Raw genomic sequence first — 18145 nt, forward strand, 5'->3', positions numbered from 1 at the left:
GATATGCATTTACTGATAAGTGGATATTAGCCCAGAAGCTCAGAATACCCAAGATACAATTTGGAAAACACATGAAACTGAAGAAGGAAGACCAAAGTGTGGATGCTTCGATCCTTCCTAGAGGGGGGAACAAAATACTCATGGAAGGAGTTACACAGACAAATTTTGGAGTAGAAACTGAAGGCATGACCATCCAGAGACTGCCTCACCTGGGGAATCCATCCCATAAACAACCACCAAACCCAGACACTATGGCAGATGCCAACAAGAGCCTGCTGACAGGAGCCTGATATAGGTGTCCCCTGAGAGGCTCTGCCTGTGCCTTGCAAACACAGAAATGGATGTTCATAGTCATCCATTGGAAGGAGCACAGGGTCCCCAATGAAGGAGGTAGAGAAAGTACCCAAGGAGCCGACGGGGTCTGAAGCCCCATAGGAGGAACATCATACCCCATAGCTCCTTGGAACTATACCACCAATCAAAAAAAAAAAACAAAAACAAAAACAAAACAAAACAAAAAAAAAACCAAAAAACTACATGGTGGAACTTGTGGTTCTAGCTGCATATGTAGCAGAGGATGGTCTAGTCAGTCATCAATGGGAGGAGAGGCCCTAGGTCCTGTGAAGGTTCTATGCCCCAGTGTAGGGGAATGCCAGGGCCAGGAAGCGAGAGGGGGTGGGTTGGGGAGCAGGGGGATGGAGGAGAGGATAAGGCATTTCTGGAGGGGAAACCAGGAAAGTGGATAACATTTGAAATGTAAATAAAGAAAATATCTAATTAAAGAAGAAAAAAGGAAGTTTCACAGACAGTCTTTTCTTTGTTTCATCAGTGTTTAGGAGTTTCCCAAAAGTAGAAAATACTGGTAACTAATAGCATCATGTAGCTCTTTCCATATTTCTAGCTTGTGTTGATCTACATGTAAATGAAAGTTAGGATTCAGTTCTCTTGTCCTAAAGCTATATACAGAATGATGTACTGACGACTGGAACTGAGAGACTATTCTGGAAATGTCCTTCTCCTTAGGGGTCTCATTATCTAAACTCCCAAGAATAAAGCCAATGAGAGAGAGAGAGAGAGAGAGAGAGAGAGAGAGAGAGAGAGAGAGAGAGAGAGAGAGAGAATCCATTCTCTTGCGTCCTAGGCCTACAGATATATAGCGCCACCTGGTGGCTTTCTGGAGAATTGCAGCACAGCAGACGAGTATGGGGGCAAGTGCCACTCACTAGACACATGAAGAGACAGAGGCATGAGTAGGTTTGGGGTGGAGCATCCCAAACCAGACTTGTTGGTTCAAAGGAGGTTGGTAAGGGCCCATGTGTGAGAATGATAGTGGCCCTTTATTAAGCCCTTGTCATGTGCAAGGCCCTTTTTAAAACCTCACAGCAACCCTGTAATATAAACCTTATAATTGCCATCCTTCCCCTTGGGTTTTTGTTTTGTTTTGTTTTTAAACAAAGCCTAGCAATGTCTGGAATTTGTGTGTAAACTAGGCTGGCCTAGAGACTGTGATGATGTCCCTGCGTCCCTTCCCCTCCCCAGGGGCTGGGAGTACAGCATGTACCACTTTTTGGTTCCCCCATTTCACAGATAAGTTACTCTGATGCCATACAAGGTCTACATGACTTCTTCTCCGAGGGCAAAGAGTAGAAGCAAAGCTGAAACCCAACTGACAATGCTCATGTCCTCCCCGTCACTGCCCGTCTCTACCCGACACAACCCTGAAATCTGGGTTATAGTAACATGCACGGAGCGTAGGAAAAGCAGCAGTCAGGGGCGTGAGCCCAAACAAGTTCATCAGTGGGGCAGAGGCTCACAGATGGATCCTAAAGAGAAACTAATTACCTATTAAACAGTCATAGTGAAACACTGCCCACAACACAAATGCAATACAGAGTGGACGGCTTAGGACCCTTAAAAATGGTGAGAAATGGTTTTTGTCAGTTTTATTAAACAAGAGCTCTTTTGTATGGGCTAAGAACACCTCCTGTTTCCTTTTCAGCAATGGATAAAAAAGCATACCACGGGGAGAGAAAGCCACTGGATCGGCCTCACAGACTCAGAGCAGGAAAGCGAGTGGAAGTGGCTAGACGGGTCACCTGTTGGCTACAAGTGAGTGTGGGACTTGTGGACAGCATCTTGCACTTGCTTCCCCATGTTTTCACAATGGCCTGGCTTCCTACGACTTTCCCTTAATGACCTTCTGTTTATGCCACACCATCCTCTTGAGGGCCTGGGCTCCTGGTACCAGTTGCCTGTTCCCAGTAGGGAAGCAGCAGTGGACAGTCACTGTGCTGTCAAGTAGAGCACTTGGGAAGGATAACATGGCCCAGAGCCTCTCTGAATGGTCAGTGTTCACTTGGACATATTTCTGAGGACTGGGGATGTCCTCGCCTTGATCAGGCTTCTGACCCAAATGTGATTTGAGTCCAATTTGTACATACCAAGGCTGTAGATCTCTCATACACAGGAAGTGTGTGCTGCACAGAGGATCCCAGAATGTCCATCTTCTGAAGGATAAGAGAAAACTAAATTCTACCAACTCTTTACTCAAATCTTGCCTTACTTCTTCTAAAGAGAAGGTGGAGAACCTGTAACTACCTGTGAGGGGCCTTCAGTTTGCTAGAGACCAACAAGCCATATCAGCAGCTTATCACAGGAAGCTGCTCTCCTGTGGGGGATGCAGGCTTCTGGTCTGAGGAAGTCTCCAGGCACTGAAGTAAGACTCCAGGTAGCTCAAGAGTGGCCCAGAGGCTGAGGTGATGGACAGAAAGGCCAGAGAGTCTCAAACAGTCATAGGAACAGCCAGGTCTGAGTGGAATCTCACTGCACACGTAACACGCACTGACCTGGAACGTGCAGTCTTTGGCCCCCAGCACCCAAATGCTGCATCAGACCTGCATCGATGCGCCTTGCAGTACTCTCCTTTTAAACCCTCCCCACGGAGACTGTGAGAGAGACAGTAGATGGAATCAGAAGGTCATCTCTGAAGGGAAAAAAACAAATATGGACAAACATGGAAGTGGGTCTTACTTAGTCTGCCCCAAGGCTGCACCGTGCTTACCTGCTCTCAGGTACTCTAGCTGCTCTTCTGGGCCTGCCTCTGAGAGACACTGGGGTCAGGCCAGCACCTAGAAGGGCAGGGATGTGCTTTGCAAGACTCCACACTTCTGTGGGCATTGGTATGCAAAGCAGGAGCGGTGATGACTTTGAAGCAGGAATGGAAGTCAGTGGTTAGTGCTTTTTCTTTGACAGTCAAGAGAGCCAGAATATCTTTTTAAGGGAGTTGAGAGAAGCTAAGAAGAAAAATCCATCTCCCTCTTTTCTTACTGCTGTAAATGGAAAGAAAGATTTGGGTTTGACTGCAAATTCAATCTTAAATTTTATTGGCTTGTCTGGGATTGACTGAGCTGGAGTATTACTAAGTGCTCCAGCTTTCAAAGGTAAAGCTTTGCCCCCTTTCCCTGGGATCCAGGAAGAATTCTGTGCCTGGGAGGAGAGCACTAGAATTGGTCCCTGGACCCCAAGAAGGATGACATGACACACCTTACTGGGAGTTTTGTCACCAGCCACAGCCATCCTGGAGCCCACCCAGCCCCCACCCCAGAAGCTTAGACTCCTACACTTCAGCCACCATATACACTGTGTGTCTCATTTTCTACCCAAAGGCATATATGTACATGGAAAATTCCCCAGAATCAAGCTCTAAGGGCAAGTATAAATCAGGCAGATGTTGTATGAGGTCTCAGAGACTAACTTAGTCTGACATATAATAATAAACACTGTACAATCTAGACAAAGAGCCAGGCCCGTCCAGGGAATGAAATACAAACTTGAATGAGAACTGGACTTAGGCTGGACTTAACACCCATGACACCTCAGTCACATGAAATCACCATGTCCCCATGTGGTAAAATGAACTTGACAAAGGACTATGTTAATACACACACACACACACACACACACACTCACGTGCATGCAGAGACTGTGTGTGTGTGTGTGTGTGTGTGTGTGTGTGTGTGTGTGTGTGTGTGTGTGTGTGAATTTAGTATAGAGTTTGTCCCCTGGGAAGCACTAGAGAAAGCCTGTGGCTGTTACTACTGTTGTCACAATTGTGACCACTTCCACAGTAAAATATGTCCGAGTTGGGGACTACTACTCCCCAGAATTTGTAGTGTGCATGATCTTAATTAGAGACACACAGCATCTTACAATAGGTTTATGAAGTATCCAAAAATAATCCCCACCATGGCTTAGGAAAGGAAGGAGGCTTGAGCATCCCTGGCCTCCCAGATGAATCTCCTGAAACACTTTCCCAAGGCACTCAAACTCTCATATGCCCTCCTCTTTTGATTCTGAGCCTCCAAGACTCTGTCCACTTGCCTTCCCATCCTTCTCTTACCAGCAGCGATTTCTAGATCATAGCCATCAAAGACCATTATAAACTGTTACTGTGAACAACTATACACCAACAAATCAAACAGCCTAGATGAACACACACATTTCAGGAAACAAAATGATTTAGTAAGATCAAATCAAAAAGAAACGGGAAGGCAGAACAAACTTAACAAATCAGATTCACAGTCATCAAACACCTCCCAGCAGAGAAGAGTCCAAGGCCAGAGGCTTCACGGCTGAGTTCTACCAAACATTCAAGGAAAGACTCTGGCCAGCCATCTTAAATGTTTTCAAAACCAGAAGCCAGTGGCTCTGGAACCATCCCAGGCCCTGCCCAGCCACAGAGGAATTAAGTACACAACTTTCCTTTTACCCTTTTTCTCCAAAACACACGCACCCACCCCTTTGAAATTATTTAAGGATTTTGTGGTCACTGTAAGAGAGGAGCCAGTTTTCAGGGACAGACCTCCCCTCCATTGTGTCTGCTCTACTCTGTTATTTTCACTGATTCATGGTTCGGGAAGGCAGGGCTGGAACACACAGATAAAAAGCTGTTGTAACAGAGAAGAAATTCCAGCTGCTTCAGGCACATTCAGACCTGACTCAGGTATATTATCCTCAGACACCCTGACTCGCAGAGCCTTTCACTTAACTGTACTAAAGAAGGTAAGGACCAGCTAGAGAAAGGGAGTATGTCAGATGCCCTGGGCTGGGGCCATGGCCAGTTTTCATGTGCCATAAGCCCATATACCATTGTGATTTCCATACAAATACTGAAGGACAGTCAATGTAGATTGCTGGACATACCAATTGTAGATATGGTTTTTAAAAATAACAATAACATAATCCTGTCAGAGAAAAGACAACTTCCTACCTTAACACCTTTGTTTCTTTCATGTCACCACAGCCCTGTGACTTTATATCCAGTATCTACACTATGACTGGAGATTAGAATCCATCCACAGTCACTACATTGTCCGGAGATGTCCACAGGGAGGTGGCAGCTGGAGCAGAAGGATAGGAGTGTAAATGAGAGGTGTTATCCTTGTGTGGAAGATAAACGACACAGTGGGCCCCCAAGCACAGTTTAATAAATTCAAGAACTGGGATTATAGAGACTATGCTCTGTAGCCTCAAACGAGTGGATAGCTAAAGATCTGTAAAGTATTTGGAAGTTAAATGACATAGACCAAAGAAGAGGCTATATGGCCATACCACCCTGGCAATGACTGATTTTGTCCATAGATCAAAGAGGAAATTACAGTGGAAGTCTAAAAATGTCTTTAAACAATGAGAACATGTCAAAATTTATGAACTGCAGCTAAAATCCTGCTTAGTGTTTGCAGCTCTGAAACACTGTGTTTGGGTTTTTGTTGTTAGTTTTGAGAAAGTGTCTTTCTGTGTAGCTCTGGTTTTTAGTTTTGAGAAAGTGTCTTTCTGTGTAGCCCTGGTTGTTAGTTTTGAGAAAGTGTCTTTCTGTGTAGCTCTGACTGTCTCAAAACTTGATGTGCAGACCAGGCTGGCCCCAAACTCACAGAGATCCATGTGCCTCTGCCTCCCATGTGCTGGGGTTAAAGCTACAGGCCACCATGTTTGGCCCTACCTCCCAAGTGCTGGGGTTAAAACTACATGCCAACGTGCTTGGCCCTACATTTCCTTAAAGGCTAGAAAGGAATGACCTAAGCTTCCACTTTATGAGGGTAGGAAAAAAAGAAGAAATGAACCTCAAAATAAGCAGAGGGGCATGTACAAAGCCCTGGGTGGGATCTCCAGCTCCACACATGACTAAATAGAAGGAAAGGAATAGAAAAATCAGGAAAGCAGCAACGCAGGGATCGCAGAAGTGTTGGTAAGACTAGGGGCACAGTGATTCTTTCCACTATTTTTTTATTTACTTTACATTCCAATCACAGCTCCCCTCTCCTCCACTACCCCTTCCCCTTCTCCTAAGAAAAGGGCGGCTCCCCTTGGGTTCCACCCCTCCCTGGGATGTCTAGTCCCATCTGGACTATGCACATCCTCTCTCACTGAGGCATAATAATTCTTAATGGAATAACTGCAGATGTGTTGGTTGACTAATTGTCACTGTTACAAAGCCAAGGCTGCCTTCCCTGGGGGTAAACCAGATTCATATGGAAAGGACCAAGACTCTGCTCACCTTAAAACAGTAAGACTTCCACCCACTCTGCCGAAAGCCCCTATACATTTTCTTTTCCCCTCTCTCCTGTCTACCAGGTACTATCTGGTAGAAATGTGATAACACAATTCACATAATGGCTTTTATTTTTATTTTTACGTTACAAAGATAAAATGGGCTATTGTCCTGCTCAGTTATATAACTCATGTTGTAGTTTTATAGTACTGTGCTATAGAGCAGTGAGGGCCAGAAGAGACTCTTCAGTTTCTTCTACTTCAACAACAGCCCATGCTAGTCAACACTTCATGTTCCTGCCAGGGTGGCACTGGCCCAGGCCACAAGAGAGGAATCTTCCACAACAGGGGCCCTTGTAGTGGGAAAACATCTTGCTTCAAGAGACATTTCTCAGCAGTAACATTTTCTTGTTTGGAAGCCAGACCCTTACCAGCAGAAGCTTCTTGGCTATAGTCTTGGTTAATCTTGTGGTTGGTGGAAAAAAATATTAAGTTGTAAAGTTGGAGGGATCTATTCCCAAGATAGAAAGTATATGCTCTGCTAACATTAAGATTAACCTCAAGCCCTGGGATGCTGCACTCTCCATAGTTCATGTTTGTGTGTTTGCAAACCACTTACAGCTGTCTGCTCAAGTGATTCCAAGGTTCCTGGGGTGCTCAGACACATTCACGTTGCTATGACGTATGTGTTGTAATATGGCCAAGCTCATGTTGTTCTTTCCAGAACGTACCTGTGAATGCAGTCAAGGCACTGTTTAGGCTGGCATTCCAAACTATTATATACACATTCTGCTTATCTGACATGTTCTGTTCTCTGTTACAAGCATACAAACTAAGGGTTTTGCCAGAGGTTGCTCCATGGAATTTTAGCTTTTCCAGAGATGCTCTGAGACCCCAGCTTCTCATCCCAGCTGCCACCTATGCTGGGTATCTTAGTTGTCTCTGCTCCACAGAATTTATACTGCCTTTAGTCATAAAGAAATCTCTGAGCGCTCTACATAAAGAATTGTAGTGATTTGAACCCAGTTGGGAAAGGTTCCCTTTCTGTTTAATCAGTAAGTCCTTCTTACCAGTATGATCTTAAATGACTTTAAGTAAAATGCAAGAGAATCATACTAAGCAGAACCTCTGAGTCTAAATAAACCAACGTGTTTGTGTGTGTGTATGTGTGTGTGTGTGTGTGTGTGTGTGGTTGTGTGTGTGTATAAATACATACACTGTTACAATTAACTGAGAAATCAAGAATATCAAATACATCATAATACATTTTAGAATCAAAGATATAAAGAGATGTAAAATTAATATATTATAATTAATATAAAATTATAGAAAATAAAATCACCATTACTATTAGACATGAACAAAATGTATGTTTCTGAGAACAAACTACTTGGGTACTACTAACCTCTGCAGAGGCGGCCTTCAAGGAAGCTCCTTTTCTTTCCAATCTGTCCCTCTTGGCACCATTGACAGTGTGAGTCTTAACTTCATCCTCAAGTCTGTTATTTAAGTTCCCTGAGAACTGGAACTTTGTTCTGTGCTCCTTTGTTACCATTGCCTGAATTAAACCCAGCTCATAGTACATTCTCTCCGAGGATCAGTATAGTGAGTAAATATTTTCTAATTCTTCCTAGTAGTTTCCTCTCATTGGTAGATTGTTCCTTCCAAATCGCCTTTGCTTCACTAGATTTACCTGGGGTCAGAGTTTTTATCAAGTCCCTAGATAGGTTTAGAATTAGTTGACTATTACTTCTATCATGCCACCCCACTGTTTAACTACAATCACCTCTTCTTTCTCACTGCCTTCTAACTCTGATGATCTCATTGTCAAAAGATGAAGGGTAATATGAGTTCTCACCTAAGGTGGGGGGGGAGGCCCTCAGGTACCCTGTGGCTAGTGGGGGAGTGAGTCATTGCTGGAAGTACCTTTATTACAGATGTTTTAGGGTAAGAAGTCAGTTTCTTTACTTAAGCAGAAACCACAACCATGAACTTGCTTCTTCAAAAGGACCTTCCAGAAAAGAGTCTGGAGCCACACTTAATTTACTGCATGGAACCAGAATCAAGAACTATAAAGTCACAAGAAGTCCTGATTTGAGCAGCAACATCCAAGTAAAAGAGCCTCAAATAAACTCATCCTAATGAAAACTTGTTCAGGTTTGGAATTCAAGCTACTCAGGAGGCTGAGGCAGGATAATCACAAGATTTAAAAAAAAAAAAAAAAATTAGCATAGAGTACAGAATTAATTCAAGGCCAGCCTGGGCAAGTTAGTGAGACTTAATCTTAAAGTAAAAAGACGGCTTAGCATGCACAGAGGCAGTGGTGGAGGACTCAACCTAGCATGCACAAATGTCTTGGTTCTTTCTCAGGCCTGCCTAAACCTCCCCTCAAACCCCCTGCAAAAAACTCAGAAAACTTGTTTTAAGAACCCTCTTTCTGCCAGGGATGGTGGCGCACATCTTTAATCCCAGCACTTGGGAGGCAGAGGCAGGTGGATCTCTGAGTTCGAGGCCAGCCTGGTCTACAGAGTGAGTTCCAGGACAGCCAGGGCTATACAGAGAAACCCTGTCTCAAAAAACCAGGGGGGGAAAAAAACAAAAAACAAAAAACCCTCTTTCTGACACTTTTAGAGATCTCTGTGAGGCCAGCTCAAGCTACATAGTGAGCTCCTGGACAGCTAGGACTACATAGAGAGACTCTGTCTTTAAAAAGAATAAGAAAAGGGAGAAGAAGAGGGAGAAGGAGAAAGAGGGGGGAGGAGGAGGAAAAGGAAGAGGAGGGGAAGGAGGAGGGGGAGNAGGAGGAGGAGGAGGAGGAGGATGAATGCTCTTCTAGTCAAGCATGGTGGTACACACCTTTAATCCCAACATTTCCGAGGACTTACAGGTAGATCTCTGAGTTCAAAGCCAGGTAGGACTATTAACTGTCAATTAATCATTCGATAAATCAATAAAAATGAAAATCTTCTCTTCTGAGCTAGAGAGATTGCACAGTGGGTAGAGGCATCAGCCACCAAGGCTGATGACCCAGGGCCCACATGAGGTGATTCTCTCAAGTTGTCCTCTAACACACACTGTAGTTCTCTCTCCCTCCCTCCCTTCCTCCCCACTCACTCATTCCCCCTCTCTCCCTCTCTTTTTCCCTCTCCCTCTCCCTCTCTCATACATGAAAATAAAAGCTCTTTCCCAAAAGAGGTAGTAAAATATTGAAGTTGTTTTCAGTAAGATTAAATTATTATTTTCTGAAATCGTCAACCATGTACAGCCAGGCCAGAGCCACAACTAGTTGTTTGTGGTTGTGGGTTTTTGTAACTGTGAATCAAGGTGCCCTCACTTTCTCTTCTAGACATTTGACCTGTTAGAGCCAAGACACACCATTGCCTATGGATCCCTGTGTATTCTCACAAGAGCATGCATGTATGCATATTTGTGTAAGATATCCCAAGAGTGCATATTACCTATGCACAACTGTATACACATGCCCAGAAGTCCACACTGCAGGACACAGTTAAAAGCCATTCACCAGCTATGTCAAAGGATTCGTCCCCTCCACAATGTAATAATGAGGTTCACTGAGTTGATCCCACTATGGTAAAGATAACAAGCCTGCAAGGACAGGCTGCTTTTCAGCCTCTCTGCAAACAGCTAAGTGAACGTGAGCACTGTTTTCTAAATACTGTGTTTCCATTCCACAGCAAATGGCATGTTTTGTTTTGTGTTTACATCCCTCAACTGTTTTTGAGCAAAGAAAGCCTCTGCATGCTACACAGATAACAGTCCTTTTCTGTTTTGTTAAAAGAAACTGGAAATCGGGACAACCAGATAACTGGGGCAGTGGCCACGGGCCAGGAGAAGACTGCGCTGGCTTGATTTACGCAGGACAGTGGAATGACTTCCAGTGTGACGAAATCAATCACTTCATTTGTGAGAAAGAAAGGGAGGCGGGTAAGCAGCCTCACGGGGTTTCTATGGGGCTGCAGGGCTTGGGTCTTGTTACAGGGGAGAGGTATTGAGAAGGGCTCTGAATGCAGGCTCTCAAGCCTGAGCGTCCAACTCACGTCTTCTACTGAGTGGCAAGGTAAGTTATCAACCTCAGGGGAATAGCAATAACTCATTAATTTATCATATTGCCAGTTAATTGTTCTTTAACGTATGGCACCAGTGTGATATCTTTGGAGTGGCGTGGACATTCACACCCAGCCAACTCAGTGAAACCACATGTACTTAACTGGGCATTTAGTATAAGCCAGGTTTTGTGCTAATGTAGTGGAGAGTTATAATCTGCATAACTTAAAAATGCTTACATCAAAAAATCTTGTAGATATCCTTCTTGACTTCATAAGAAGTTTACCTAAAGCTTCATTTACCCTACGACCCTCTTCCTTTTCATTAGAACTAAGTTTGTGGTGGCAGGCCGAAGGAATGCTAAGAGTATGGTCTTTCTTTGGAGATGACAGCAATCTTTAGACCTGTGGCACAACTTTGAAAATATACTAAGGGGATTGTAGAGTTGGCTCAGCAGTTAAGAGCACTTGCTCCTCTTACTTAGGACTATGGTTTGGTTCTCAGCATCCACATGGCACCTCACAACCATCTATAACTCCAGTTCCAGCGGATATGATGCTCTCCGCTGGCCTCTGCAGACACCAGGCCAGTGGTGCACAGATATGTACGGGCAAAACACTCATATGCATTATATAAATAAAATTAAAATTAAAAAGAAATACACTAAGACCAACTGAAGTAAAAAACAATTTTACATGGATGATCTGCATTACCTGTGAATTAGAGTTCAGTAAATCTATTTTTGTTAATTAGTAATTTTAAAAGACCTATCTATATTCTATTCATATTATTTTTGGAAGTAACTGGGACATAAATTACATATACATTCAAGACATTTACAGAGTACTTTTGATGTATCGAATAGTAGCGTGAATGCTACAGGTCTCAAAACAAATAAGAAACACACAGTGTGGTCAGCTAAGGGGCAGAAGCATGGATCACTAAACATGGGGTTATAGTTGATGGTGACAATCAGGCATGATGTGTTTGCCTTGTTTGCTCAAAAGAGTGTTGAGTAGGGAACAGAATTCCCCAGAATTGACCCTGCCGGCAAGCCACTCAGGGGAGACAGAACACAGTCCTTCATAAGGGTCCCAGACTGTGTTTTTCTGGATCTAGGATGGATGCTGTGGTCCTCAGGCTCCTATGTACCCAGACACCACTGGGGATATCAGAGAGTTGAAAATGGGGGTCATGGGCTGCACTTCTCCTATGCCCTAGGCAGGAGGGGGATGGCTGAGCCTGGGACAAGACAGAATCCATTTTAGTTCCAAGTGAGTGCCAGAGTACACAAAGGCCGGAACAGAGAAGGCCTTTCTGGGGGATTTAGGTGAGGCTCTTTAAGCCCCTACCACACCACCACCACCACCAGGTGATCCTTGATGAAGGAGACGGCCCTTGTTTGTCCAAACCACTTTATTTTATGGTAGATATAAATGCATGTGTCTTACTCAGGGTAAACCAAGGATTAAATGCCTTTTGCAGGAAGGAAAACCCAATAAGGGAAGTTCATTGGCTAAACATTTGGGGCCTATCAAGATAACTCATTGGCATGGAGAACTCTGGATTTTTATGTTATGTGACCAATTGTCATGGTCCTCTCAGAAGGGTGTCATGGTTACACATTCCAGAACAGGCAGCGCTTGGCTTGGCAGGAAACTGGTTCCACACCTACCATTCGCAATTCTGAGATTCCCCAGGGTTTTGAATTTACTTCAACCTTACCAGTTTTTCTGTCTGGTGGCATGGTCTGCTTGTCCCACACTGCTTAATCTGAAAAAAAAAAAAAAAAACTTCCCATCATTCTTTTTTGAATAATGCCATTTGTGCTCTTTCCTAAAGATTCCTCCTGTTTTAAGTTGTAAATAATTTTATTTCTCAAACAAAACTAATGCCCATTCCTTATTTTTCTGTTTCAGTACCATCATCCATATTATAACAGTGTGATCGAATAGCAGAAACATATTTTTGATGCCTCTGAAAGGCGAAGAATGCTCGTTTCTGATTCCACCACTTCTCACCAGATTGAATGGAAAAAGCCCTGAAAAGTGGTTATTCAAAATAAATGGACACCTACTGCACCATAACCCAAGGACTGGAGGGAGCTAAAATGCTCCCCCAAGTTGATAAATTGATTTCCAGTGTACAAATGGACTGAATCACATAGATTTTTCTCAGCCATTAACCATACAATTTATGCAAATTATATCTTTCCAAATATGAAATGCTCCAATCAGAAAAAGACTATCATTGGTTGTTGAGTTATTGGCTCTGTGTAAACAGTGTGTTTCTAAAATCCCAAATGTAGGAAGAATATGCAGACACACACATATAGGCCAAGTTTTAGTAATAATATGAAATATACTTAAAGAGCTTTTAAACTTCGTATTTTTGTACAAAATATTTGTCTTTTAAAATCATTTTCCTTTTTTTAAATTTTACCTATATAATACATAAAGCCAAAGATAACAATAGTGGTACTAATAAAATTTCATGGAGTTTCTCTTCAGATTTAATCTGTCCAGCTGAAGTAAATTTTTGTCGTATGTGTCTATGTATGTGTGATTTCTTCAGAACAGTGAATCACTTGAAGCGTCTGGAAATGTCCTTGTACATTTTGGTGCTGGTGGAGCTCAAGCCTGAGAACATCGTGACAACTCATTCAAATGAGCTGTGCCATGCCCCAGCAGGGCAGTGGTGGTGCACACCTTTAATCCCAGCACTCAGGAGGCAGAGGCAGTTGAATTTGAGTTTGAGGCCAGCCTGGTCTACAGAGTGAGTTCCAGGACAGTCAGGGCTACACAGAGAAACCCTGTCTGGGGGGGGGGGGGAGGAAGTGTTGACTTGGGGTGTGCTTTTGTTCTACTTTGTGGTTCTGGAATGATGGAGAAGCATCTGTGAGAAAGGACAGAGCACCTGAATCTGGATGTCTGCATGGCCCTGGTTTAAGGCTGATTTATAAACAGGCTTAGTGTCAGACTCATATCAGAGCAGACAAGAGATTATAATGTCACAGCAGTCAAAGGCAGCCATGTGATGCTTGCAAGATAGAAACCAGCTACATGCTATTTGGAAAGTGGGATTCCCAAAACATAACTCCAAGACATGAGCTAAATGAAATGCAAAGATAAACCTTTGGTTATTTGTTGAACCCTGAAAAAAATCTTCCCTGTGATTCTAAAATGTGTGTGTACTCCTGTCTTTGCATCTGTTTTATAGCTCAGGCAGAGGGTGAGGGTTGCCCAAGCCCCTGTCCCATGTCACCTATATTCTTTCTTCCCTTATGAAGTGTAAGCTTCCAGAGAAGTGATTACATATAAACATTTCAGGTAAGCTTGGAACTCCAGGATGTAATATTTAGCCAAAAGGAAAGGAAATTAAAATTTTAAGACCTACCTAACCTCTTCAGTTATTAATTTCTATGCTAGACAAGGTACATATGTCATCGGAAATCAAAGACGTACTTAACAGCAACAGCAAATCATAATGGATAAATTGAACATGTGAACTACCTCAACAAAGAGAGACTTTGAAGCCTTTACACATGACACATGAAAGTGAACTGTTTTATTCATATTTAGTTGTTCTTTAATCTGAACTGTAACCAAACCTCAAACAGTTACTGCTCTTACAGAGGATCTGAATTCAGTTCTCAACACCCGAGTTGGAGAACTCTCAACTTTCTATAACTCCAGATCCAGGGAGCTCAAAGCCTCCATGACACACGGGTCATACACCCACACAGATACACACAGACGCCTAAGTAAACATTTTAAAAAATCTTTTGAAAGGGTTTGTTCCTAGATGTACCTTGTTATGCCACATTCAGTGGCCATTCCTGTGAGGGCTGCTCTTTTCTGAAGAGAAACAGAGGAAGAGTGGATCTGTGGGAGTAAGGAGAATGGGGGAGAGGGAATTTCAGTCAGGATGAATTTTTTAAAAAAGAACAAACTTTTAAAAAAACAGAAAAAAGCAAGTATATTAACTGTGATATTTGAATTTGCCAAATGTACACTGGATATATCTATACCTGTCTCACAAAGTCATTGCAAACTTTAAAGAGATGGTATGCAGAAATCACCTATTAGAGTGTCTGGCTCCAAAGACACATGCCATGCTCTTAGTTCCTTTCTCTGTTTAGAAATCTTTCAAGTACCTGGTTCAGCTAAGGAAATAACAAGTTTTAAGTCATTCCAGACACCTAATGGCATGGTCCAGGTAAGTGAGGGAATGGTTGTTTATAGAGCAGTAGCTCCCATTAAAGCGGGTTGGGTTCCATGCCAGGAAAAGATGGGACCTTGGGTAGAAAGCAAGGAAGTAATTTTTCTTCAGAGACAAGCTGACAAGCATGTCTTGAATCCCACCAGGGATATTGCACACACAGGAGGTTGTAAGGGAAAGACTGTAGTAAGTTCTTTATATTGTACATGCTCACACTAGACTAGGAATCAGCAAATATGGCCAGTAGTCTGTTTTTGTAAACAAACTTACTAAAACACGGGTTCATTGGTTTATTCACTTTCTATCACACCCAAAATGTTTGATCCCCAACCTATGGCATCACTGGGAGATGATGAGGTCTTGTGAGAGGGAACTGTGTCACTGGGAAAATATCTTTCTATCTCTTTACTTCATGGCCACAATAAGGTAGACAGGCCTTTGCTACCACATTGTTCCCACTCTGATTTTGTGCTGCCATAAGCCCAAGGCAGTAGGAGCTAGAGACCTCTGAACCCTCTAAAAGTATGAACTGAAAAAGATCTTTACCTTCTTATACCTTTAGTTGGTTGAATATGAGGTGATGGAAAACTAATGCAGTGCCTGTGGTGATTGCTTTTGAGCTGTAACAGCAAAGCTGAGCAGTTACAAGTGACCATTATCTACAAAGCTGGCAATAGTCACAGTCTGTCCCTTACAGAAGTTTGCAAATTTCAGTATCAACTTATAGCCCACTCCTTTATAGTACTTAAAAAAATACACCTAATTTCATTTATTTTAGACTATGCATTTTCATATAGATGAAAATATTAAGTATATAAAGATAATAAGTAGTATTGATTAGTAGTATTTATTATCAGAATTATTACTAGGTAATTCCTCAAGGCACCCAGAACATCTAAAGGAATTTTAAAAACAAAATAGTCCTCTCCACAACCACTCGTGTGAGATCACTGGCCACAACAATGTTGCTCAGTACTGTCTCCTTGGCTCTCTTAGAAGCATTCACCAAGCCCAAGGCCATACAAAGGTCCATGCCTAGGAGGAACATGTTGATAGTGAAGTCTTGAGGTCAAGACACATGTACATTGAACCACAAAGGGAGTCTTTATATCATCCCAGAGCCTTTTCATAAAAATAGTGTGTCAATGAATAGTTACAAGTGGTTTTTAGAGCAGGAACAGTGATATAGATCAGCAGGACAGTGCTTGCCTAGCATGCAGAAGACCCTAGGTTCAGTCGCCCCATACTGAAAAAAAAAAAAATACTAAAAATGTAATGTTCATACAAATCTATAATGGCTATGTGTTGTTAATGAGGGACTAACAGGATGGAAAAACTATCTCCAGGAGCACAGGATGTAGGTATCTATAGCTTACATGCTCAAAGCATTAAGTAGGAAAAGTATTACTGCCATGAATGTGAGCTTTATTGTGTCTTGCCAGGCATAGTGACTGGGACAAGAGGATCACTTAAGTCAAGGCCAGCCTAGCCAACATCATGAAACTCTGTTTCAAGAAAATCCCAAAACTAAAAATACACAGATGCTTAAAATGCTCCCAAACAGAAGCAACCAAGCTGTCCTTCAGTAACTTAGGAGAAAAATAAACAGTGATAACAGAATGTTAATCAACAGCAGAAGAAGCAGCCACCAAGGCACAGAAAGATTTGAAGGAGACCTAAATGGCCACTGCTAAGCAAAAGCAGCCATGTATATGTAGAGAAAGGCAGGGTAGAGCAGAGAATGAGTAAGTGGAACATAGTTATTTTTAGGGAACTTTTAGGAAATAAAAATGCAAATACAATGGTAGATAAATGAGTTCTTTTTGTCAAAACCCTCAGAACCTTGCAACACAAAGAGTATCCCACAATGCATACAACTTAAAAAACAGTCTCTAAATCTCTGAAGAATTGTAGATGATGACAGTGGCTGGACTTACATTTTTTTTGTCTTTACAATGAGGCCAATGTGTATTCATTATAAAATAGGTTTCATATGATATGATTTTGCCCAACTGTAGGTTAATGTTAAGTGTTCTAAGCACATTTAAAATAAGCTGGACAAATAAGAAAGTTCAGGATTTTGGTGTATTAAACTTATTTTTTTACTTACACTATTTTCCACTTGTGATGGGTTTTATAAAAGGTAATAAATACCACTTGAAGTTAAAAAGACGTACCTGTGCTCTGAATATATGAAGCAATGCTGGTCAGGGTGTGTGTGAGGTGTGATACTGAAGACCTGCATCTAGCCCTTTAGTTGAGAAAATGGTTTCTTTTTTTTAATTAATTAATTTATTTTTTTACACTCTATATTTTATTCCCCGCCCTGCCCCCATCCACCCTCCAACTGTTCCACATCCCATACCTCCTCCCCACTCACCTGTCTCCACGTGAATGTCTCCACCCTCCACCCCACCTGACCTCTAAACTCTCTGGGACCTCCAGTCTCTTGAGGGTTAGATATATCATCTCTGAATGAACATAGACCTGGCAGTCCTCTGCTGTATGTGTTTTGGGAACCTTATATCAGCTGGTGTGTGCTGCCTGTTTGGTGGTTCAGTGTTTGAGAAATCTCAGGGGTCCAAATTAATTGAGACTACTGGTCCTCCTACAGGGTCACCCTTTTCCTCACCTTCTTTCACCTTTTCCCTAATTCAACAGGGGTCAGCTACTTCTGCCCATTGGTTGGGCACAAATATCTGCATCTGACTCTTTCAGCTACTTGCTGGGTCTTCCAGAGTGAGCACTCACAAAAAAGAACTTAGCATGACCGCACTCCAGAAGACCCAACAATCGTCTAAGAAAATGGTTTCTTACGGGGAATAGGTTAGTAATTCTGATACTGTTAGACATGTGCACTGTGACTGAATCATTATGTACAATAAGGATAAACTGGGTTTCTTATCCTTCCCCCAGTGAGATTTTATAGATAAGGGAGGTAGGAAGACAGCGTAATCTATGGATAGTTGGTTAACATTAGAAACAGCAGTATCAGCCGGTCAGTGCTGGTGTATGCCTTTAATCCCAGCACTTGGGAGGCAGAGGCAGGCAGATTTCTGAGTTTGAGGCCAGCCTGGTCTACAGAGTGAGTTCCAGGACAGCCAGGGTTACACAGAGAAACCCTGTCTAGAAAAAAAAGAAGAAGAAACAGCAGTATAAACTCATGGTTGACATAATATACAAATACTTACATGTAGAAATACCAGTAAAGCAACACATAGCTGCATGTAGTGATGCACACCTTTAATCCCAGAACTTGGAAGGCAAAGGCAGGCCATCTCTGAGTTCTAGGCCAGCTTGGTCTACAAAGTGA

The 18145-nt window shown here is 42.5% G+C and overlaps 1 protein-coding gene across 1 annotated transcript in view; it reads left to right on the forward strand.

Annotated features, from left to right (window-relative positions):
* Colec12 (collectin subfamily member 12) overlaps positions 1–13122 on the forward strand; it is a 167428-nt gene extending 154306 nt beyond the window's left edge. Inside the window, exons 8-10 of the mRNA XM_021214468.2 lie at positions 2000–2109; positions 10346–10491; positions 12531–13122. Coding sequence (XP_021070127.1) covers positions 2000–2109; positions 10346–10491; positions 12531–12550 — 276 coding nt within the window. The 3' untranslated portion in view covers positions 12551–13122. The remainder of the gene's footprint in view (positions 1–1999; positions 2110–10345; positions 10492–12530) is intronic.
* Positions 13123–18145: the final 5023 nt, after the last annotated feature.

This window comes from Mus pahari, chromosome 15 (assembly GCF_900095145.1).
Source record: "Mus pahari chromosome 15, PAHARI_EIJ_v1.1, whole genome shotgun sequence".
Classification (NCBI taxonomy): Eukaryota; Metazoa; Chordata; class Mammalia; order Rodentia; family Muridae; genus Mus; species Mus pahari.